At 60.4% G+C, this 24173-nt stretch overlaps 1 protein-coding gene across 8 annotated transcripts in view; it reads left to right on the top strand.

Annotated features, from left to right (window-relative positions):
* POR (cytochrome p450 oxidoreductase) overlaps window positions 1-24101 on the top strand; it is a 59462-nt gene extending 35361 nt beyond the window's left edge. For 7 of the 8 annotated variants that reach the window (XM_021085556.2, XM_021085553.2, XM_085015334.1 and 4 more), the window contains 14 exons: window positions 13447-13495; window positions 16129-16257; window positions 17706-17855; window positions 18286-18410; window positions 18820-18909; window positions 19266-19364; window positions 20173-20289; window positions 20393-20511; window positions 22252-22433; window positions 22515-22664; window positions 22816-23086; window positions 23182-23327; window positions 23407-23492; window positions 23596-24101. In XM_021085556.2, the coding sequence (XP_020941215.2) occupies window positions 13447-13495; window positions 16129-16257; window positions 17706-17855; window positions 18286-18410; window positions 18820-18909; window positions 19266-19364; window positions 20173-20289; window positions 20393-20511; window positions 22252-22433; window positions 22515-22664; window positions 22816-23086; window positions 23182-23327; window positions 23407-23492; window positions 23596-23740 (1858 nt within the window). In that variant the 3' untranslated portion in view covers window positions 23741-24101. 8 annotated transcript variants of the gene reach the window in all.
* The last annotated feature ends 72 nt before the right edge of the window (window positions 24102-24173 follow it).

Here is a 24173-nt window from a genome sequence, read left to right as displayed (position 1 = left end):
ATGATTCCCTTCCGCATAATCCTAACGACGTCAGCCTGTGTGTTTCAGTCCCTTCCCGGCCCTCGCTCTGTCACGTGGACCGCCCCGAGCCCCGCCAGGCAGGGGAGCTTTCCTCGCGAGGCGTTAGGTCCTGGGCCCTGAAGCTGGGAACTGAAGGTTTGAATCCCGACTCTGCCCCTGTCTTAGCCGTGTGACTTTTGCCTCCCCTTAATCTTTTTGATTAAACTCAACTGTAAATCGGCGATGATAACAGAACTTACTTCCTAGGGTTGTAAAAATTAAATGGCATAATCCACCATAGAGCTCTGTGCCCAGCCCGGTGCCTCCGAGCCCACAGACGCCGTGTGTTTATCCTTGTTATTAATGTCATCTGCAGGCTTATAAGAGCCCTTCGAAGACACCGTTATTACCCCATTTCACAGAGAAGGAAACCGAGGTGCTGGGGATTGAGGCATTTGCCCGAGGCCACCTCACTTAGAAGTAGCAGCGCTGCCTTTTTTTTTTTTTGTCTTTTTAGGGCCGCACCTGCACCATATGGAGGTTCCCAGGCAAGGGGTCCAATTGGAGCTACAGCTGCCAGCCTACACCACAGCCACAGCAACGGAGGATCCGAGCTGCATTTGTGACCTACACCCCAGCTCACGGCAACACCAGATCCTTAATCCACTGAGCGAGGCCGGGGATCGAACCCGCAGCCTCATGGTTCCTAGTCGGATTCGTTTCCACTGAGCTACGACAGGAACTCCAGCGTTGCCTTTGAAACCAGATCTGCAGACCCCACAGCCCCCTCTCCCCGACTTGCCATACGTGGCCTTCTGTCTCTGAAAGAAGTCGTTAGTCTTCCTCTTTCAAAGGGGAGGAAACGGAGACTCAGAGAGGTCCTCCAGCGGGACCTCCTGCTCTGTAGCCTCATTGTTGTCCTGCCCACTTGCAGTTTCAGTGAACACACGTGGTTTTGGCCACAGCACAGAGCCTCCCTCACCCACCAGGCAGTGGACAGTGATCCGTGGGGGCTCGACTCAGCCCGTAGCCGCTGCCTGCAGATGCACCCGGGCCAGGATGGCACTCTGGGCTGGGCAAGCATCTGTGCTGGCAGGCACTCCAGGCAGTCCTTGCCCTCAGTGGCGGGCAAGGGTTGGGCAAGGGTTTAACACACCAGTTGGAGGAGTCTTTGCCCGAATTCTCCCCCGGGGGCAGGTTCCTGCTCAGGCATGGCCCTGTGGGACTGGAGTGCTGCGGGCGAAGCACCTCTGCCTGCTAAAGGGGCGGTGCGGGACCCCGCCAGAGATCCCGGGGACCGGCCTGGGGCTCGTCACATCAGACGGATGAGCGCTTGCGACCGGCCAGTGAAGCGGAGGCTTGCCTTCCAGTCCCCTGGGAGGGGCAGTCCCGGGAAGAGACTCTGGGGAGCGCAGGGCAGGCTGCTCAGAGGCGCCTTTGGGGTGGTCTGTGGGTGGAGTCGGGTGTGGCCCGGGGGCGAGGAGGGCCGGGCCGTGTGGGTGGCAGCGCTCCGATTGTGGGACGGGGTTTGTGTTTGGGACGAGTGCGGGGGCGGTGGACGAGGCAGGCGGGAGCCCCGCTTGCAGAGGGTCCTCGAGACCAGTGAAGCGATGCAGCCCTGGCGTCAGAAGGGCCCCGGCTGGGGGATGGATGCAGGGCCTTCAGGAGGCAGGACGCAGGGGGCAGGGTTGTTCCAGTAAGGGGTCCAGAGGGAGGTGATGAGCCTGACAAGAGGGTCCCCAGCAGCAAGGACAGTGAAGGCACATTAGGAGGAACCCAGGGCTGGTTGGGCGCAGAGAAGCGGGAGGGACAGTTAGTTGAAGGGGAGGCGGAGCCGAGGTGCAGGCTCAGGTTGGGAAGGAAAGAAGGAGGGACCGGGTGGACGTCTGTCGTGGAGTCCCTGGGGAGTGGCTAGATGGGGCAGGGGAGCCAGGCAAACCCCACATCTAAGAGGTTTGGGCCCCTCGCAAGCCGTGAGGCTGGGGTTGGGGTTGGGGGCCGCCAGAGAAAAGGGAGAGTGAGGCGCCAGCAGGAAGACAGCGACATGTCTTTCCCCGGGGCCGAGGGAGCTGTGGCCACGGGGTCAGGCCGCTTACCCTTCACCTGCCCGCTGGTCTCAGGGCCGACAGGGAGCCGGAGACCAGGGAGGGCTCGGGGGCAGGTCGGTTCTGGAAGGCCTTGGTGGCCTCCTCGGTGGCCTCCTTGGGTCTTTGTTCCTAAGTTTTTCACTGAAGCACAGAACGTGGGGACGTAGAAGTGGACAGATCCTAAGCGCCAGGATTGAGTGCTTGTCACCAAATGGACACATTCACCTAAGAAACGGCCCCTCGGGCCCCTCCAGTCTCACTGCCTCCCAGGTCGCCTGCCCTCCCGACTTCCCGTGACGGAGACAAATGTCTGTGCCCCAGGTGGTGTCTTCATCGGCCTCTTAACACTTTTTTCAGGTTTAGCCACAGTTCTCTCATTCTTATTGCTGCATAATGTGTGCTGTCATTCATATTATTCTGTAGTGGCAGTAAGCCGCTATTTATTCATTCCGATGGTCACGGCCCGTTAGATGGCTTCCAGCCTGAGGTGCTATTGCCAGCGGTCCTGCAGGGAACAGGCAGGTGCATGTGGCCTTAGCTCCGCCAGGTGCGTGGTGGATGTGGCATCGGGGGTCTGCGGGAAGGCCCACACGCACCTCTGTTAGAAGTGGCTGGATTTCCCGCGTGCTGGTACCAGCATCCAGTCCCACCCCCGGCATGCAGGGGGTCAGCTGCTTCCCACCCTCACCAACTTGTCACTTTTTCTTTTTTTTTTTTTTTGTTTTTTTTTTTGCCTTTTTAGGGCCGCACCTGCGGCATATGGAGGTTCCCAGGCTAGGGGTCCAATCGGAGCTGTAGCCACAGCAACTCGGGATCCGAGCCGAGTCTGCGACCTACACCACAGCTCATGGCAATGCCAGATCCTTAGCCCACTGAGCAAGGCCAGGCATCGAACCCGCAACCTCATGGTTCCCAGTCGGATTCGTTTCCACTGTGCCGCGACAGGAACTCCAGCTTCTGCCACCTTTTGTATTTTAGCCAATCTAATGGGCCTATGGTGGGACCTGTCTTAAAGTCTGATGACCCTTTCGTGTGATTTTTTTGACCGCCGAGATACCTGTTGTGAAGGTCCATTCGAGACCTTGCCCATTTTTTTTTCTGTGGGGTTGGTGGCCTTGTTGATTTGTCACAGCTGTTCATATATTCCAGATTCAAATCCTTTGTTAGGTGTCCATGTGTGGCCAGTGTTTTTCTGTAACTTGCCTTTTTCCTCTTTTAAGAGTGTCTTTTAATGATCAGAAGTTCTTGCCTCAAACTACTCCAATTCGTTGACATTTTGGTTGGCCTTCACTTTTATTGTTAAGGCTTTTGCATCCCATTTAAGAAACCTTATCTTGAGGTCGTGAAGCTGCTCTTTTGAGTTTTCCTTCTGAAAGCGTCACTCCTGTAGCTTTTATACTTCCGCCTGCCATCCAGCCGAAATTGATTTTGGCGGGCACATTGTCAAGGCGCTTCGAGACTCGTTTGTTTCCTCATGGCTCTCCATCCTCTTGATCCAGGGCCAGTTCCTTAGTTGGTTTTCGGCCGTCCCCCGGCATGTGGAGCTGCCGGGCCAGGGATCAGATCCAAAGCCACGGTTGCAACCTGCGCCACAGCTGTGGCAACACTGGATCCCTGTGCCGGGCCCAGGATCAAACCTGCATCCTGGCACTGCAGAGATGCCACCGGTCCCTTTGTGCCACGGTGGGAACTCCTAGCACCGTTATTAAAAAAGGTTGTTCTTTTCTCGCTGCACTGAAGCCTCACTGTGGATGTAAATCAGGTGACCGTATAGATGGGGGTCGGTTCCTGGATTCCTTGTTCTGTTGATCTGTTTCCTGTCCTTTCACCAGTAACCGCACTGCTGTGTTTTGTCTGGTTTTACAGTGACTCTTGACTTGGCATCTGGTGGTCCAAGTCCTCCAGGTTTGTTCCTCTTTCGTAAGCTTCTCTCGGCTTTTTTGGGTCCTTGGCATTTCTACTTATCTTGGAATCACCTTGACAGTGTCCACCAAGACAAACCAACAGGAACACCTGCCGGGATTTCAGTCGGGATTGGAATCTGTCCATGCATCAGCATCTTTTCATTATCGAGCCTCCTACTCTGTGAACCTGGTTTTTATCCCCCTGGGGAGATCTTTGGAAGGGTTAGTAAGAGCATTTAAAGGCTTGTTAAAGAGGAGCAGTTACCGGCCTCACGATCTCTCTGTGATAATCCTGATGACTTTTGAAATCATTCTTTGAGCTCCACTCCCACTCGCTCCCCAGCTCGCCACCCCTGGGCAGAGCCTCCAGACCAGGGAGCTCCGGATGGAAGGGAGCCCGCAGGATGGTGGCTCCCACAGGAGTCCCAAGTTCGGGATCCCTTTGTGCCCCCACGAAGTTTTTTCTCACACAGGGAATACGGCACCCCTCTTGTTGGGTGGCACTTTGTGGATGTTTCTGCTCCCACAGGGCAGAGATAATGTCCCCGTTCCTCTCTGGGTCCCTCTGTGAGCACAGGGCCTGCGTGAAGATGCTCAGAGACAGGCGGTTGAATTAGTAAACGCCAAATCTGCGCGGGTGTCTGTCTGCCTCCAAGGCACGGGGGGCTCACAGGCTGGCTGCGGCTTACCTGCATATTTTTTTTGATTTTTAAATTAGAACATTGAAAGCCTGGCAGGTTCACAGCAGCAGAATTCATGATTCGAAGGGATCCTCCGCGTTTTCCATTGTAAAACCAGCGTCAAATGAACGTGCCACACCGAAGAGTTCTAGTTTTAAAATGTGAATTATTACATAGGTAATATGCTTTCATTGAAAAACCTATCAGTTCTGGGTTTCGTTTTGTTTTTTTGTTTTTGTTTTTTAAAGAATCCGGTAATTTCACCTCAAGTTTTAACCTCAGACATAGCTTCTTTTGGGGGAGAAAAAAAAAATTTTTTTTTTAAAAAGACAACCTGGCCAAACTGGGCTCAGAGTGACCCCTGTCAGCCATGGCGGGGTCCGAGCAGGGCCTTTTTTCAAGACGGGGCCTGCACCGCAGCCTCTGCTGTGCTTACAGCCCCGGGAAGCAACCCCCACCCCAGCTCTGCTTCACCTGTGGCACCTGCGTGCTTATGCAGCATTTCCAGCATCAGAAAGCAGGGGACTCATCACCCAGTTTTAACAACTGTCCGTTCCCAGCCAGGCCCGTTTCCTCCCCCCTCCCCACGGTTCCCGGATTGTCTTCAAACATATAATTTTACAATCATGTAATTCATCTGAATTATGAAATATTTCCTGTGAAATTTTATGGAAGTAGGAACTCAGTCCTCTCAAATTCAAGGACTCCCCATTTTAAACCTTACACGGCACCACCCCCCAGCCCTGAAAGTCCGCAGAACGCCTCAGTGTCATCCCATACCCAGCTGGCATTGTTCATAGCTCCCTGAGTGACTGATCAGGTCTTTAAACCCCTTTTTTTTTTTTTTTTTTTTTTTTCTAAGTTCAGGCTCTTAATCCGTGCTTTGCAGCTGATTACTAAATCTTCTAAGTGTCTTGAGGGGTCAGTGGTAGTCGAGGTGTCATTTGCATAGAGTAAAATTCTTTTTTAAAGTGTACAGATGGGAGTTCCCGTTGTGGCTCAGCAAAAACGAATCTGACTAGCATCCACGAGGGTGCAGGTTTGATCCCTGACCTTTCTCAGTGGGTTAAGGACCCGGTGTTGCCATGAGCTGTGGTGTAGGTCGCAGATGCGGCTCAGATCCCGAGTTGCCGTGGCTGTGTTCCTGTTCGACCCCTAGCCTGGGGCGAGCAGCTATAGTTCCTGTTCGACCCCTAGCCTGGGAACCTCCATATGCCTCAGGTGCGGCCCTAAAAAGAGCCAAAAGAAGCATGTAGTTTGATGAAGCCTGACAGGTGTGTGCAATTGTGTAACCAGTGTTACAGTCAAGATACAAAACACCTCACACCCCAAAAAGCTCGCCCACCAGGTCCCTTCGCCGTTGGCACCCCCAGCCCCCAACCCCAGATCAGTGGCAACCACTGATCTTATTTCCGTCCCTGTGGTTTTGCCTCTTCCAGGATGTCATGCCGATGGTGTTAGGCTGCGCTGGCCTCCAGGGCTGGGCTGCCTCCCTTTCTCGCGGTGCCAGGGCCGCGGGCTTCCTTCTCCTCCTGTGATTGCTTTGAGGCATTTTTGTTGAAGAACCCAGACCATTTGTTGCCTGGGGTTTCCCACAATCTGGATTTCGCTGAGGATATTCCTCTGGGGGTGGCTTCCAAAAAGCCACTCAAGAGCTCATTCTCCCCGCGCGCTCTTGCCAGAAAGGCCGGGAGAGCTGGAGGCAGGACTCGGGGCCGCCTCTCTCCAGCCTATCTCCTTCCAGCAGAGGGAGAGGGAGCTGGTTTTTTCCACACCAGCTCAGGGCCGCTCTTCCCAGAGAGAGGTCCCCATGACAGTTTTCTTACAAGGAGAGAAGCGGGAGGAAAGGCTGCTGTGGCCGCGGGGGTGGGCAGCGCCCGAAGCCTCCTGCATCCGAGGAGGAGGAGGCGGCGTGGTCTCGGGGTGTTCACGCTGCCCCTGCGAGCACAGGTGTGGCTTTTCTGCTGCCACCTGACTGCCAAGGGCCCAGTCCTGTCCCTTGATGAGACTGGAGTAGCTTTGCTGTTGAAGCCAGTGCCTGAGACCTCAGACTGGCCTGTCTGGGAAAGGGATTCGGAGCCGAGCATCAGCGCCCCTGACCTCACTGGTCATCATCAGAGGCACTTGGTGCTGGGGGCCCCACCTCTGTGGGCCAGGCAGGGACACGCGACGTCCTCAGGGGCTCACGTGCGTTGGGGGTCATGCGGGTGGTACAGTGGACGGTGCCGGGAAAGCCCAGGTGGTGGGGCGCAGAGGAGGGACATCCCTCCCTCGGGGGCACATCAGGCTGCAGGTGCCCCTACCCCGAGCTGAGTCTGGGAGGCTGAGGACAAGGCTGGGAAGAGGCTGCATGTGCAGGAGCCCGGGCCGAGGACGAGCAGGGCCACTCTGGGCAGGGCGCATGTTGGTCACCAAGGGAGTCGGGGGTCGTGAAGGGAGCCGAGACAGGAGAGCAGAGGTCAGGGAAGCCCTCAGAAAGCCCAGGGAGGGCTTGTGGTGGGACAGGGCCCCGAGAGCAGCCGTCCCCGAGTGCAGTTTGGAGGAAGGTCGTCGGGGGCGTTGGCATCGACCTGGGTCCGTGGCATAGATGGTGAGCAGGGCACCAGCGCAGAGGTGTCAATGGCTCGGAGAAACAGTGGGTGACGGTGACAGAGCGTTCTGACACTTCCTCCTCCGATCCCCGTCGCACAAAAGGCAAAGCTCATTGGAGGGGAAGTAACTTAGCCACGGCTGAGAATGAATAAGCCCCAGAGCAGGACCTCAGGCTGGGGCCTCGCTGCCCCCACCCTGCCCTCGTCCCCCTCCTGCCCCACTCTCCTTCTCCCTTTGATTATACTCCATGGCAGGGCCACTTTCTCTGTGATAAGAGCCAGGTCATCCACTGTCAGAGGACGTGGCTTTCTCTCTGTCCCGGACGGGCTGGATCCCCTGAGCAGTACCCCGGGCCTCCATCTCGGCAGTAGCACCAGCCCTGACTGGCACCTGCCTGGCCCGAGAGGGGACAGGCCGCCTGGGCCACGCAGGCTGTGGAGTCCTGACGAGCACAGTGCTGAATACATGTTGAAGGCTGTTGGGGGAGCCATGTGGGGGGAACAGCCGCCCCCCGAGCCTCAGAGCACCCTGAGTCCCAGGGGGAGGCTCCCACACCCACCTCAAGCTCCCACCTGCCAGAGGCCAGTGTCACAGGAAGCAGTGTCCTCACCACCTTCCGTGGGGGTGCTGGTTCCCGTTCTCGGCCGTCAGTGGAGAGAGCTGCTGTTTTTTGCTTAAGCTCCTGCGAACCACTTTGCCCCAAAGGCAGCTCTTCCAAACCATTAGCCTCCCGCCCCGAGGCTCCGGACCGGCTCTGCCCATGGGAGAGACACCGGCTCCTTCCAGCCCGCCTCCCCCGCTCTGCCGCCATCGTCATTGTGTGTCTGTCCCCTCTCCCATCATGGGTGCCTGCTGCCCCGGGGATGGAGAACTCGGCCCGCTCTAGGCTTCGGGAGGGCACTGGTCAAAAGCAGCTCGCTGCCCTGTGTGTCACCGAGGGCAGGGGAAAGTCCCGGAAGGCATCAGGTCCATTCTGCAGAAAATTAAATTGCAGCAACCCTTCTGCGCATTGCCTGGGACTGGAACCAAAGTGAATCAGGCCGGGCCATCGTGGCTCACCTCTGTCCAAGTGACTCAGTGCTTTTGTCCACCCTCGTCTTGCCTTCCCGACCCAGCAGGGCCACAGGTGACTCTGAAGCCCAAACCAGAGACACTTGGCTCCCAGTTGGGCGTGGGGAGCCCTCATTGGAACCTTTTGGGCTCCGTGCTGGGCCGGCTGCGGCCTCTTGAGCTTGGGTTCCTCCGAAGGGGTCTCCTCCCTGGGAATGTTTCAGCCGCACGTGCAGTGCCCGCCTTGCCCGGTCCCGCACGCTGCGCCGCGGGAGGTGGCGGGGTGCCGCTTTGGCACCCGCTCTGCTCGCAGGTGACGGGGCATCTCGGGCTCTGTTGCCCGTGGTTGTGTAGGGAGAAGGCCGGGAAGCAGATGTAATTTAATGTGACCCGAGGCGGGATCGATGCCTCGCCTCACGGGAGCCGTCCTCCCATGGCAACGCGCGTCCAGAAGAGCTTTGTCCAGCCTGTGCGACTTCCTCTTTCTCTCTTTTTTTTAATGGAAAGGGGGGTTGTGGAGAGAAAGGGCTGTGATACTGTCAGTTACCAAGGAGACCCGAGCCGGGGTTGGAGAGGTTTTCTCCTTCCCTCGCCCCGTGCAGGGCTCCCGGGAGGCCTCAGCCTGGAGTCCCGGGCCCTCCCTGCCGGCGCCGCCGGATGCAGCAGCGTTCCCAGGCTGGGGACCAAGGCGGGCGGGCGGGCGGGGGCTCGGCAGGGCTTCCGAGAGGACCGGGTGTCCAGGAGGATGCTCAGCGACCGGGGGCCGGGCCGCCTGCCGCCAGCGCTGGTGGAACGCGGACAGAGCCCAGCTCGCTAGCCGCCGGCTCCCTGCCTGTTCCCCAGAAAGCAGCCTGCCTTTCCTCTCAGTCCCGGAGCTGGGGTGCGAAGCCATGGGGTGCGTGTACTCGGCTCTGCAGGACGAGCCCCCCCTGACAAGGTCAGTTATGGAGAGCGTCCCCACAGGCAGCCCTCCCGGGAGGGCATGGAACTTCCTCTCAGGCGGGGACACTTGGAGGCACAGGTGTACAGGTGACCGGCAGATTTGGGGGCGGTTCTAGGGGGCTCACTGGGGCATGGCCACCCTGGCTCCTTCAGTCCTGGTTTGCCGGCCGTGTTTCTCTGCTTGTAAAGGAGGGGGTTTCGACTGGAAACCAGGAAGGCGCCAGCGCCCCCCTTCTCCGCCTGTGACAGCTAAGGTCCCAATGCAAGTCCCAGCGCGAAGTTGTGGGGGGACGGGCTTGGTAAAGCCCCCCGAGGGCACCCAGGTGTAGACCTGCTTGGGGGCCCCCAGCCAGGAGTCACAGTGGGCAGGCCGCTCCCAGTCCCGCTGCTGCCCAGCAGGCCAGTTATAACCACTGGGGATGTGGGGAACCTGCCTGGGTCGGCCAGTGACTAGCGGCTGGGACGGGCCTTCCCTTTTCCCCTCGGGGGTCTGAGGGAGGGGTCCTCCCTTCCCCGGGGCTGAGGCTAATGACGGGACCAGCGGCGGCCTTCAGAAGTGCAGGCCTTTCTCGGGAGCATCTGCTCCCTGGGGCCGGGGGGCACCCAGCACATCTTGCCCGCCCTCTGACACCCCCAAACAGACCTGCGGGGGAGGGCTCCCCTCTGCTCCTCTCCCCACTGGCCTGGAACGCCTGCCCCAGCCTCATCCAGGGCCCCTCGGCTGCCGGCCTCTGTGCCTCCCCTCTCGGGAGCCGTCTTCCTCCATGAGAAGAGTGCCCAGCGCTTCCCAGATGCCTTTCCCGGTCTCTTCGGCCACGGTGGCCCCTCCCCCGGAAGCCCCGTGGCACGGTGTCTGCTCCATCCACCGGTCTTCGTACATCCCACCTTGTGCCCTTGGGTGTCTTTGAAATCACAGGGTGACCCAGATGGCTTTCTTCTTCCAGAGAGCACCCTCTCTATCCCTGAGCATTAATCTCCTTTCCAGGCGCCGCGCAGGGCACTGGGGCGGCTGCAGAAGCCGAGATGCAGTGTTTTCAGTCGAGGGATCCAAGGCCTCGAGGGGCCTGACCTGTCCAGTCACAGGCCCACTTGGTGGCAGAACCAGGACCCGAGTCTCTGCTCCTGATGTGTGGTCGCTTCCCTTCTTCCTGATTTTCCTGGGTGCTTCCTTCCCAGCCTGGTGATTGCCCTTGGAAGGTAGAGGCTGCCTCATTTAGTCTGGCACAGTGCCCAGCCACCCTGGCGCATGTTTCCTGAAGGTGGAGGGAGGGCAGCCGGGCGCTCTCTGGGCACTGGGGGTGCCACTGGTCCCTTTCTTCAGTGAGGCCTCACATCCACCTGAGATGAAGCTTTTATGGAAACCTCTGTTCTTTGAGAAAAGTGGGCTTTTCCATGGAGGTCAGATCCTCTCGGGGGGCAGGGGAGCCTCCAAAGGCCTCTCAGGCCACCTTGGCCAACTTTCCACTGGGCAGACTCAGGACTGACTACCAGAAGCCAGTGAAATGCCATGTGCCGGGCGCCGGGCATGGTGCCAACTGCAAAGAGCTATGCAGATGGCTCCGGAGTGTGAAGCCTAGGCTGCGAGCTGAGCAGCGAGCACACACTGAGTTGGGTGCCCCGACAGGGCACGAAGACGGCTGGCGCTAGTGACAAAAACCTTACGTCTGACAGGTGCTGTGGGGCGGAGCTTGCGCCTGTGCGGTGGGGGATGAGCAGGAGCTGGCGGGCAAGGGTTAGAGAAGGACGCTCTAGGCCAAGGCCATGGCGGGTCCGGGGACACAGAGGAACCAGAACGGCAGGTTGGCTCTTGTGGGCAGAGCAGTGCAAGCTGGGGGTGTGGATTCTGAATCGGTGCTCTCACCTTTCTCTTATGTGGACTAGCTTCTCTTTTGTGGTTTTATGTTTAGTGGGTGATGTGTGCTCAGGACTCAGTTCACAGCTACTCGGTGGAGGAATCCGTGTCATCACGTGTCCTGCTTCCTTTCTCTAAGGGCAGGTCTTGGCGAGCACGCCGTGTTAGTGCCCAGACAGTGTCATAGGTCAGGTTCTAGTTCAGGCTCCACATGACTAGAGGGCTTGAGAGGACGCAGCGTGGTCACATGTCCAGACCCCAGGCCCCTTTGGAGTGTGGGTTGCAGTGGGCGTGGGAAGGTAGGGTCCAGGCCTGAGGGCCTCCATCCGTGCTCTGGCCCTGGCCCTGCTGAGGGGAGGGATGGGCCTGCCCAGGGGATGCCGGGGTGATGGGGGGGTCGGGGATGGGCCGTCAGAATTGGAGGAGAGAGGCTGGCGTGGCCGAGCCAGGCGCCGTGCTTCTGCTCCCCCAGGGCCCCAGTGTGATGTTTCTTAACGCCGAGGCCCTGAAAGCAGCATTGGTCCTGTACCTACGAACCTAGTGAGAGACCCAGCCAGGACTTGGACATGAAACTTCCGTGTCTCCATGTTTACAAACACCTGTTGAACAGCTTTGCAGGCACGTTTGCAAAAAAACCCTCGCGTAACACGTGTCTCTGGGGAATCCAGGCATCTAGCCGGGGTGCGTCGCTGTCACACTTGACTGTGCGCCCGAGGCCACACAGGGTGGTGAGAAGGGCAAAGAACGCGTGTCTTTTGGGCGCCAGGAAAGCACCCCCTGCAGGGCGCATATTGCAGACTGAACCACTTGGGTCTCCGGTCCTAGGAGATGCCACCCCTTCGTGTCCCGAGCTGCCCAGCCCCCCGTCGCCCTCCCCCGGCCGCGTGCAGGAATTCCAATTGCTCCATAACGTCACCTGTTGGGGACCTTGTCATCATCTTTAAGCCGCCCTCCGTGGGCGCATCGTAGACCCCACTGTGGTTTTCATTTCCAGTCGAGCAGCTTTCCCTGCATTGCTGGGCCATTCAGATGCTCTGAGGAAATACCTTCCAAGCCTTTTGACAGCGTTTCTGTTGGATTATGTGTCTTTCTGACTGGTTTGTAGGGAGTCTTAGGTTCTCAACCCTGGCCCTGGTTGGTCAGGTGTGCGTGCGCCGCGGCCTCGTCTCCCGTCTCCCGTCTCCCGGGCCGGGGCTCGCCTTGCACGCCCTTCACAGCGTCGTCGGAAACAGAAGCAGCTGTATTTGAGTGTGCAGGTTTGTGCCTTGATTCCGACGAGAAAGGGAACGTGTTGCCTGCCTTGCTGCCCTGGGCCTGGAGTCCCCAGGAGGCTCCCCAGGCTGCTTTCCGAAGCCCCGCAGGCCTGGGGACGGGACCGAGAGGAGAAGGACAGAGCGTGGAGGCGGGGGCCGGAGGCCGGAGCTGGGAGTGGGAGAGCCGTCAGGCGTGCCGGGCAGTGACGCTGCTCTTGCAGGGGACGGAGTCACAGACGGGAACACAGAAGTGTGGCCCCAGGGGAAGGGGGCGAGGAGCTTAGGAATCCCAAGGGAGTTGCTATTTAAGTGGGGCCTGGAGGGGAGCAGGGGGCTGGGGGGTGAGGACGCTCTGGGCAGAGGCAGTGGTGTTGACAATTCTGAGGCCCATCCTGCAGGGATGGTGTGTGGAGGGGGACGGCAGGCGAGGCGGGGGACAGGTGCTGAAGGGACTTGTGTATCCCTGTCCTGAGGTCATGGGCGCCATTGAAGGTTTTAGAGTGGGGCAGTTGCATAGCCAAAATCTTATTTGGGGGTTCCTGTGTGGCTCGGCGAGTTAAGAACCTGACTGGTAGCCATGAGGATGCAGGTCTGACCCCTGGCCTCGCTCAGTGGGTTAAGGATCTGGTGTTGCTGTGAGCTGCAGTGGAGGTCACAGTTGCAGCTCAGATCTGGCATTGCTGTGGCTGTGGGGCTACAGCTCGGGTTGGACCCCCTAGCCCGAGAACTCACATATGCCGCAGGTATGGCCCTAAAACAAACAAACAGCTTATTTGGGAGACTCCTGGTTGCCTTGTGAGGTGGAGACCAGACGGGAGACCAGGCTGCAGGAGCGCGGGCTGTGGGTGCTGAATGAGCCAGGAGTGAGCATGAGCCTTCGTTGTTCTCATGTACCTGGTCGGGCAGGCCCTGGCCCTGCAAGGTGTTGGACTTGGATTTCCCAGGCCTCGGAGCCCGCTCCTGCCTCTTCCAGCCCCGGCTCTGGACAGGGGTGGCCGCTGGCGTGGCCACTGGCACTTGCTGGGCTGCAACGCCCATCTCCGCGGCACGTGCCTCCCTTGCCCATCGGACGCTTTTGTCTTCCAGGACCTCCTCCGTCAAAGACAGCAGCTTCGTGGAAAAGATGAAGAAGACGGTGAGTTTTCTGCCGGGGCTCCTCCCAGGGAGGCGTGGTGGCCCTGGGGGGACACCTGGGGGCCCACTGGGCAGGGGGAGAGGGCGGGCGGGCCCCAGCTCACCAGCTCAGCTCAGCGCCCACGGCCACCACGTGCTGGTCTAAGCTCGGCCTCGAGGCTGCTCTGCTGTCTGGATGTTTGTCTCTTGCACAAACCAAACTCTAAGAAGAGACCGACTCTCTAACGCACACACGCCGCCCGTCCCCTCCCTCCCAGACCTGGCTCCATCCAGGAGCAGAGGGAAACCTCTCATGGGTGCGGTCGCAGCACAGCTCCAGCCTTATCTCTGTTTTTGTTTCTTGAAGGTATTGGCTTTTATGACAGGGCACTTCACTCACGAGGTTAAAAATCCACACCATAAACTATTCAGAGGAAAGCTGCTCTCCCATCGCTGCCCCTCATCCCTGTCCTTGTGTGTTATAGATCATTCCAGAGTTTCTTTCTGCGCATATCTTAAAAAGAGACTTTTATTTTGCACTTTAAAAAAATACACACACCGTTACAGACCTGAATTTTCTTTCCATGTAATGACACGTCTTGGAAGTCCTTTCCCAGGAATTCAGAGGCACCTCCCTCTTTCTTTCCACTCATCCAGTGAGTCCTTACGTGGCCACAAGTACTGTAATTTGTTTTAACACTGCCCTGTCGATGGCACTTGGAATATTTCTGATAGTTTTTACAGACCGCGCAACCGCTGCTGTGACTGTGTAGATCAATTTACCAACACGATAAAATCCCAGAAGTGGAATTGTTGGCGCAAAAGGTATATCTGCATTTGTGATAGAAGCTGCCAGATCACACGCCACCCTTGACAGGGGTCACACCAGGGCCGTCCCTGGCAGTGTGTGAGAAAACCTGTTCCCCACAGCCTCGCCAACAGAGACTTTTGCTTTTTAGGGCCACACCTGTGGCATATGGAGGTTCCCAGGCTAGGGAGTCGAATCGGAGCTACAGCTGCCGGCCTACACCACAGCCACAGCCATGTGGGATCCGAGCCATGCCTGCAACCTACAGCACAGCTCACAGCAACACCAGATCCCTGACCCACTGAGGGAGGCCAGGGATGGAACCCACATCCTCATGGATACTAGTCGGATTCACATTCAAGTTTAGAGTGTTTTTTCATCATCCTCCAAAGCAAGCCCGCGCCCCTTGGTAGTCAGTCCCCCACCGTGAGCCCTAAGCCCCTGTCCACCTACTTTTTGTCTCTGTGGAGCTGCCTGTGTGGACATTGCCTCTGGAGGGAATTGTCCAGTATATGGCCTTTCGTGGCATCTTTTTCTCAGCGTGTCCTCGGGGCTCAGCCACGCCGTGGCAGGTGTCGGCGCGTCATTCCTTTGTGTCGTCAGGTGCTGTTACAGTGGATGGATGCCTGCTGATTTTTCCACAGGACTTTTAGGATCACATTGTGGATGAAAAAGCAGTTCAGGGTTTTCTTAGGGTCGTGTGGCAGTCCTGTCCTGATGGGGGAGAACTGACATCGTGTGTGTTGCGTCTTCCTGGGCAGAATCAGGGTGTTTTCCCAGTTGGTTGCGTCCCTGTCACTCGGAAGCTTCTCGCATGCTTCTTGTCTGGCTTATTTCTAGGTACTTCCTATGTTTCGATGCTACCGCACATGTTTAGCTACTGTTTCATATCTTGATTTGTTTCCATAATGTGATATCATAAGCATTTTTTCCTTTATTATGTAGTTTTTATAGTGGTTATTTTAAAAGATCTCCTTTTTAAAATGATTTCTAGAAAATTCAGGGAACGTAAAAGGTATGAGAATATAGCAATTGTAATCCCTGCGCTTTATTTTGCCACTTAGACCTGTCGGTTGGGGCTCGGTGCAAAACCAGAGACCCCTACAGGCATTTGGGGCCCTGAGAGGCTGTTGCAGAGAAACCTCACGGCCACACAAAGGGGCCAGATGACAGCCTGGGCCTCGCGTCCACCTTCCGGCTCTTGCAGAGTGCCTCCGGTCGGCTGGATCGAATTTGCTGCATCCCTGGTTTCAGGGAGTTTGGGGAGTAGCGTTTGGGCTCTTCCAGAGCTGCTGCAAAGGGCACGTGAGGAGGGCGGAGGGCGGGGAGGCGTGTGCGAGCTGGTCCATAGGTTTAGGTTTTTATTATAAAGCATATGTATGACTTTTGTAAACATCCAGAAAAATGTACATAAATTCCCCATTTGGGGAACTCCTATTTCATGCCATTCTTTTCCTTTGCGTGTGTATATGTCTAAACGACATGCATACACACATATGTGGGGTGGGTACATAAAAAAATGGGTTATGCTATACATAGTTTTTGCACACCGCTTTTTTAACTGAATGTTACTTCTGCTTTTTTCACACGTCATTTGAGACTCTGTCCAGAGTGTGCTTTTGAGCAGCTGTGTGTAGGGGGCCTTGCTGGCTCCAGCCAGTCGGCTGGGGGGCCTGCGACCCCACCCGCTGCAGCGAGGGGCTGGCGCGAGTGCCTCAGGAAGGGCCTGACGCAGGAAGGAGAGGGGGTGCCGTGGAGGGGCTCGCCGGCCCTGCGGTCACTGTGAGCCTCCGGGGGAGCCCGCGGCTCTTGGCCGCTCGCTGACCCCGCGTGTCTGGCGTCTCCAGGGCAGGAACATCATCGTGTTCTACGGCTCCCAGACGGGGACGGCGGAGGAGTTCGCCAACCGCTTGTCCAAGGACGCCCACCGCTACGGGATGCGGGGCATGGCCGCGGACCCCGAGGAGTATGACCTGGTGAGCACCCGCCTCGCCCGGCACCTTCCTGTCCCGCAGGGCTGCCTCACAGCCCTAGGGACGTTGTGTCTGGGTCATGGAGACACCCGAAGGGCCGAGGTCGCCAAAGCCACAGCCGGGAATAGGCGTCTCTTGTCATTGGTTCCAGTAGCCGGGTGGCCCCCGTTTTAGGGACATTAGGAACAGGTGGCCGGGTTGTGCACGTGGGTGCTCCCCGCACCACCCACGCGCCTTCCTGCCTGTGGGCTTCCCAGTGCCGGGCAGGTGCAGGCAGAAGGGAGGCGGGCACCTCGTGGGTTGGCCGTAGCTTAGAAGTTGAAAGGGTTCCAGCAGGTCAGGAGAAGAACTGTTTCGCATCTCCCCTCAGCCCCCCACCTCCTGAACTGCAGGGGGTGGGAGCTGGAAGGAGTCGGGGATCTGGGCACTCAGCCCGCTCTGCCCCTGGGCCGGCCCCACCCTGTTCCTTGCCGTCTGCCAAGGGGAGGGGTGTTAGACCATCTCCAGGAACCCCCGAGCCGGGCATTGGTGTGAGGCTGTCGATTTGCATGTCTGGACATGGGGAGAGGCCGGGGGAGCCTGAGAACAGGGGGAAAGGCCCCCACTGGGAGCTGCAGGATCCCTCCCGTCAGCCGTCCTCAGCACACGGCTCCTTCGGGTCAGCACAGGACGTGTGCAGGACTCGGTCCCTGTGCCCTGGCCCCAGCCGCACGCAGCCTGACTCAGAGGGCCGTCGGGGGCCAGCTCACTGGGCTCACTCTCCTGTTCAGAAACTCCCAGCAGCCTGCTTGCCTGTTTCTGGGGCAGCCGGGCCAGCGCCCAAGGTGGACGCAGTTGGCAGAGGCGGGGGAGGAGGCGATCCTCAGGCACCCAGGGCAGGCGAGGCTGGCGGAAGCAGGTTGTCAGGCTGCCCTGGGAAGATGCCCCCAGGGAGACACCTTCTTGCTTCTCTCCTGGTGGAGCCTTTGCCAGCCATCATGTGGGCTGTTGCTGCTCCAACACAATGAATGAACTTTCCCTTAGAACCCCTCTCCCCCAAGTGCCAGCTGCTTCCCACGCGAGCCACTCCTCTCCCACACCAGACCCCCGTTCCAGTCCTCTGCTTTTGGTCCTGGTGGGGGCCCCACAACCCCTCTCTTGCAGCCTGGGGTTGGAGTTGGCAGCCACCTCGTTAGGAATGCGTGCGAGCCCAGGCCCTGCTGTGCCCCAGGGACCTTATGGCACAATGAGGTTCTCCCGTGACCAAGGCTGATGCCCAGGGAACCATGTTCCAAGTGCCAGCTTGTACCTGGGAAACTGACAACACCCCAGGTCCTCAGCTGTGCTCTTCTGGGGCTGTTCCCTTTGCTCTTGAAACACACCCCGTGCACTCGAACCCTGGACACGCCCATCTGCACCTGTGTTGGCAGCAGGCCCAGTCATGGTCACTGGGCCTGTCCCTGCCTCCCCAGTCTGACCTGAGCAGCCTGCCAGAGATCGAGAACGCCCTGGCAGTGTTCTGCATGGCCACCTACGGCGAGGGGGACCCCACTGACAATGCCCAGGACTTCTACGACTGGCTGCAGGAGGCAGACGTGGACCTCTCTGGAGTCAAGTATGCGGTGAGTCACCCATGTTGCGGCAGCCTCTGGAACCCCATGTCCAAGGAGCCCTCCTCCAGTGTGCACCTCGTTCTGATCAGCCAGGGCAGGCTGAGGTGCCAGGATGGGCTTCAAGCCCATGGCCTTGTGGGGAACTCACAGGGCGACCCTCCCTCCACCCTAGGGCTGGGCCCTAAGAGCTCCTCCCCATGTCCCAGCCCCGCTCTGCTCCAGGGGGCATTTGCTGCTGGAGGTTAAAGAGGAGTGGTGGGCTCACCTGGATTTGGCTGGGCAAGAAAACCGAGCGGTGAACACCCTGCTGCCACCAAGGTCAAGGCCGACGTGGCTCTGGACGGCCTGGGCTCCAGGTCACCGAAATAAAGCTGCCTCTGGGGCCTCACAGTGCAAGGTGTGGCAGGGACCGCTGACTGCCGACCCCTCCTCCATGCAGGTATTCGGCCTTGGGAACAAGACCTACGAGCACTTCAATGCCATGGGCAAGTATGTGGACAAGCGGCTGGAGCAGCTCGGGGCCCAGCGGATCTTTGATCTGGGGCTGGGCGACGACGACGGCAAGTGAGTGTCCCTCCCCTTGTGTGGACACGTGCAGACACACACGCACCGCCGTTGTCTGTCAGGGGCCTCAGCTCAGGGAGGGCAGAGCCGTGGTGTTGGCGCAGCTCCATCAGCCGCCTCACCAGGAAGGGAAGGAGATTCCCCACACCCTCCCGCCTCATACAGCTCCGACAGGGGCCGCCCGTGGCTGCTGCAGACCCTCTGGATGCTTCCTGGTGCCCTGGGCTACGTCACTGGGCAGGCTGGTGTGAGATGAACGCTCGAGCTTAGGGGTTACCAGGGGAGAGAGTCCGGGCTGGCTCGGCAGCCCCACCTGGCACCAGGCTGTTGGGGGTAGTCAGCGCGCCCTCAGGGTCTCGCTGCCATGCTTGGGCTCCCTGGGGCCCGGCTCATCCCCTCTCATCCCCAGCCTCGAGGAGGACTTCATCACGTGGCGAGAGCAGTTCTGGCCGGCCGTGTGCGAGCACTTCGGCGTGGAAGCCACTGGAGAGGAGTCCAGGTGAGTGCCACGGTGGGCGGGGCCTCCCGAGGGCGGGAGGCTGGCCGGGGGGTGCTGGGGCCGGAGGAGGCTCAGTCCGGATGCCAGAGAGGCTCAGGCCCGTGGGCTTCGCACAGTAGCAACCGTCAGGCAGGCTTCCTCACCTCCCCACCTCGGGCCTGCCGGAGCCAGGCTGCCCAGCCCGCCCGCGTCCCGGCTCTCCTGCCTCCCACGCTCACACACCTCCTTCCTCGTGGGTCCCGTCTGGTCCCGCAGCCCCCAGGGCACGTCCCGTCTCCTCCCAGTCCCCCCCCTCCCCTCTTCCGGCCCTGCCAGCCGCCGCCCTCACCTGGGTCTCCTCCTCCTCCTCCTGCTAGCATCCGCCAGTATGAGCTCGTGGTCCACACAGACATGGACACGGCCGTGGTGTACACGGGCGAGATGGGGCGCCTGAAGAGCTATGAGAACCAGAAGCCGTGAGTAGACAGTGTGGCCCGTCCATGGGCCTCCTTCGCCCGCCCTCATCCTGGAGCGGCTTAGGTGGGCCCTGGGTCCCCTCCCATCCCCGTGGTCCCGCGGGCCCCTGAGGAGACAGGCACTCGCTCTGTGTGGACCTCATTTGGCCCGTACACATCCCGGGGTGGGGCGTCCACCAGCGCCTGGACCAGCACCTGGCGAGCGCAGCTCTGGGTCTAGGCTGCGTTTCGGCAGAAGGGTTCGCGTCCTTAAAATCGGCCTCGACAGTTGGCCTTTTTGTCCAAAAACTTAGTGTTCCTCTCTGGGGCCCCTGACGTGCCCCTGGGTGCCTCCCAGACTCCTGCTGGAGCCGCCCAGGAAAGTCCTTGAACCCCCGGGCTCTGAGATGGCACCCTGCTCTAGGCAGCCCGCGGCCGCGGTGGCCGGGAAGCCCGACGTGTCGGTGCCTTCCCAAAGTGCACGTTCCCCTCCTGCTCCCGGTTCCGGGCGTGTAGCCGAGGAGCTTTGCTCCAGTCACTCGGGACCCAGGCCTCTTTGGGCCCGGGAGCCGCCTTCCAGGGCCTGGCCCTCCCTGTGCTCAGCCCACCGACGGTGGGGTGTGCGGGGGGCCCCCAGGTTTTCAGGGACCAGCCTCAGTTTCCATGTCTGTAAGTGGGACCCTGAGGACAAGCTCTGCCACCTCGCGGGTGCCACGAGCACTGCTTCGACTGCCCTTCACCCCCACCCCGGGGGGAGGCTGCCCATGCTGGGGGCGGGGAGGTACAGTCTGAAGCCCTGGCCGGTCACCGCACTGCTCTCCCCACCCAGCCCCTTTGACGCCAAGAACCCGTTCTTGGCTGTCGTCACCACCAACCGGAAGCTGAACCAGGGGACCGAGCGACACCTCATGCACCTGGAACTGGACATCTCAGATTCCAAAATCAGGTACCAGCTGCCGCCAGCCCCTCTCCCCAGGCCCTTCGCGTGGGCCTCCTATTGGGGTGCAGAGCTGCCTTCCACCCTCCTCCTGAGCCTCGAGTCTCCCCAGGTATGAATCTGGGGACCACGTGGCTGTGTACCCGGCCAACGACTCTGCCCTGGTCAACCAACTTGGCGAGATCCTGGGCACCGATCTGGATATCGTCATGTCCCTGAACAATCTTGACGGTGAGTCCTGAGGTCCAGCCTCCGCCCCTGCCTGGGCCTGGGCCGCTGGTGGGAACAGGCGCCCTGGCAGGGCCCAGAGTTGAGCTTCTGTTTAGCCTCAATGGCGCCTTAGTGCTCTTATTCCCAAGACCCTAGAGTTTCAGGTTGTGGAACAAACTCAGGGACAGGGGGCAAAAATAGCTGTGGGGTCTGGACTCTCTCCCTTGGGGATCCCCCATCCCCCACTGCCATTCTCCCTGGAGGGGGGGGCCCTGGAGCCAGCGCCAGCCCCACTGCCCACCCAGCCCCCATCCTGAGGGGAAGAGGGCACAGCTGGCCACCGAAGGCCCTCTCTCGGCTCCTGGGTCTCCTCACCCATGAACGCAGGGGTCTGAGCCCACGATTCGCAGCCTTCCAGGTCCATGCAGGGTGCTTGGTGTGCCATGGGGCTGCCAGGCCTGAGCCTCTCTCCGTGAAGCCCTGGGCAGCCCTGCTGTCCACCCACCTGGGGCCCAGCCACCCTTGTCCACAGTGCCCTAGCCTGGGCTCCTTCTCACCAGCTGGAGTCAGCCCTGAGCAGCAGTGCGAAGGGCCGGGTTTCTATCCCAATTCATCCAGCAGCAGACGCACAGTGGGGCCCTGGCGGGGGGTGGGGGGGGCCATCCCTTGTGCCATCTGAGGCAGGACTTTGCTGGGGAGCCGTTTGGTGCTCACTCTCCCCACAAAGAGAATGTGAGCCCCTGTGAGGAGCCCCTCGCCGTGAAGAGCTGCTCGGAGAGAGGGCTGTGGAGGCGCAGAAACTGAGACAGAAGTGGGGCTTTAAAAGAAGCGCCCACACCTGAAGTGCGAGGCCTGAGCCTGGTTTCTGGCCCACACAGGCGTGCTGGGTGCAGGAAACACCTGCTCCTTGATGTGGGGGGCTGGGGAGGGAGGGCGTTCAGGTTAGGAAAATCCGGCAGGCACTGGATGGAGGTCATACTTCAGTAAGAAGCACAACTCCCGCCCCCAGAATAGACCCAGACCCCTAAAGGCTGAGCAGCCCTCGGCTAGGCCCTTCCCTCCCCTCTCCATGTGGCCCGGCGGCCTTCGCAGGCCTTCGCAGGTCTTCGGTGCCCAGGAATAAACACCCTTGCAGTCATGCCTGTAAGAGGTGGGCTTGCTCCTGTGTCCAGTCCCGCTCTGGCCTGGTTGCAGGGAGGGTCAGTAGGGCTGACCTGCTCACTGGCAGTGGAAGGCCCCCGGCAGAGGGCTCACAGGAAGCCTGTGCCAGCTGCTGCCTCTGCATGTGCTGGCTACTGCCCAGGAGCTTGGCCTTTGTGTGCCCCACGCACAGACCTCCACATACGTCCAGCACAGAAACTGACCTGGAGGTGGCCCTGCTGTCACAGCTGAAGGCCCCATTTAGGCCTCGTACAGTCCTGAGGCCCCAGAGGACCAGGTCCGGCCCACAGGCAGGCAGCACACACCTGGGGGGGGAGGGTTCTGCCCCTGCACCCTCTGTCCCAGCAGCTCTCGGCAAGGGGGGGTCCCCCGCGGGCTCAGTCTCCTGGACGGGGCCGTGACTGCCAGGCCTCCCCCAGCAGCGTCCTGCCTCGGATGAGGACTGCCTGTCCAGCCTAAAGCTTGAGGGCAGCCAAAAGCTGAGACTTTGTCCCAAGGCCGAGGAAGGACCAGAAAGAGCTGGCCCCGCTCCCAGCGCCGGCTGGGCCACCGGCTCCCTGGGAGGCTTCACGCTAAGCCCCGCCTGCCCTGTCCCTGCAGAGGAGTCCAACAAGAGGCACCCGTTCCCCTGCCCCACCACCTACCGCACGGCCCTCACCTACTACCTGGACATCACCAACCCGCCGCGCACCAATGTGCTCTACGAGCTGGCCCAGTACGCCTCCGAGCCCTCGGAGCAGGAGCAGCTGCGCAAGATGGCCTCGTCCTCCGGCGAGGGCAAGGTGGGCGCCCGCGGCCCCGGTCCCCGCGGCCCAGCCGCTGCCCGGGCCCCCGCAGCTCACCCGCATCTGCCCCTTCCCCAGGAGCTGTACCTGAGCTGGGTGGTGGAGGCCCGGAGGCACATCCTGGCCATCCTGCAGGACTACCCGTCCCTGCGGCCCCCCATCGACCACCTGTGCGAGCTGCTGCCGCGCCTCCAGGCCCGCTACTACTCCATCGCCTCGTCCTCCAAGGTAGGAGGCCCGGGAGCTTGGCTCCGCGGAGGTGCCGGGGCAGTGGGCTCGGGGGACTGTGGGCTGCCAGGGGAGCCGCCTCTGCCGAGGGCTGGGCGCGTGAAGGGGACCCTGGGGCCCGGGGCACTGGCACGCTCCCTCCTGCCCCCAGGTGCACCCCAACTCCGTGCACATCTGCGCCGTGGTGGTGGAGTATGAGACCAAGTCAGGCCGCGTCAACAAAGGCGTGGCCACCAGCTGGCTACGGGCCAAGGAGCCGGCTGGCGAGAACGGCCGCCGGGCCCTGGTGCCCATGTTCGTGCGCAAGTCCCAGTTCCGCCTGCCCTTCAAGGCCACCACGCCCGTCATCATGGTGGGCCCGGGCACCGGGGTGGCCCCCTTCATCGGCTTCATCCAGGAGCGCGCCTGGCTGCAGGAGCAGGGTGCGTGGCGGGGGTGGGGGGACCCCGGGCGGCAGGAGGCGGGGAGCGGGGGGGAGGACCCGGGCGCCCACTCATCCCGGCCTCTGCAACCCCAGGCAAGGAGGTGGGGGAGACGCTGCTCTACTACGGCTGCCGCCGCTCTGACGAGGACTACCTGTACCGCGAGGAACTGGCCCAGTTCCACGCGAAGGGCGCCCTCACCCGGCTCAGCGTGGCCTTCTCCCGAGAGCAGCCCCAGAAGGTGAGGCGGCGGCCGGGCCCGGGGCGGGTGGTGGGCGGCGGGCGGCAAGTGGCCCTCCTCACGGTGCCCCCGCCCCCAGGTCTACGTGCAGCACTTACTCAAGAGGGACAAGGAGCACCTGTGGAAGCTGATCCACGACGGGGGCGCCCACATCTACATCTGCGGGTGCGTGCGGGCGGAGGGTGGCGTCGGGGAGGCGGTGGCGGGCTCGCTGTGGCGGTGGGAGCGCTTGGCGCGGCCCCCAGTGCCACCTCCTCTCTGCCCCCAGGGATGCTCGGAACATGGCACGGGACGTGCAGAACACCTTCTGCGACATCGTGGCTGAGCAGGGCCCCATGGAGCACGCCCAGGCTGTGGACTATGTCAAGAAGCTGATGACCAAGGGCCGCTACTCCCTGGACGTGTGGAGCTAGGAGCCGCCGGCCGCCGCCTCTGCCCTCACGCCCCAGACTCGCTCCCCCTCCTACTCACTTCCTCACTCTCTTCTGCCAGCCGCCCCGGGGAGGGGGGTCTGCTGGGCTCTGCCCAGGGAGGCAGGCCCGGAGGAGACCGAGACCGAGATGGCTCCAGGCCCAAGTTGTGCCTCCCGCCCCCGCCCCCGGGGGCGTGGCCAGGGGTGACAGGCCTGAGGTTTGATGAACACCCGGGGTCCTCCGGGTCTGAACAGAAGGGGCTCCTCTCAGCTGAGTGGGGCCTGGCCTCCCTGTGATTTTCAATGAGTGTAAATAATTTTAAATAAGCTCCGGCCCTTGGAATAAAGTTCTGTTTTCTGTATTGGTCTGGTATTGCTTGTGCAGACCCCAGAGAGACCTCAGCAGTCCCTAGGCCTCGTGCAGTGGTGGCCCA

The sequence above is a fragment of the Sus scrofa genome, chromosome 3 (genome assembly GCF_054392235.1).
Source record: "Sus scrofa isolate SSC_HxYL_T2T_F1_AM1 chromosome 3, Sscrofa_HxYL_maternal_Yorkshire_Landrace_v2.0, whole genome shotgun sequence".
Lineage (NCBI taxonomy): Eukaryota > Metazoa > Chordata > Mammalia > Artiodactyla > Suidae > Sus > Sus scrofa.
Note: the sequence above shows the minus strand (reverse complement) of the source record. Positions and strands in the feature narration are given on the sequence as shown.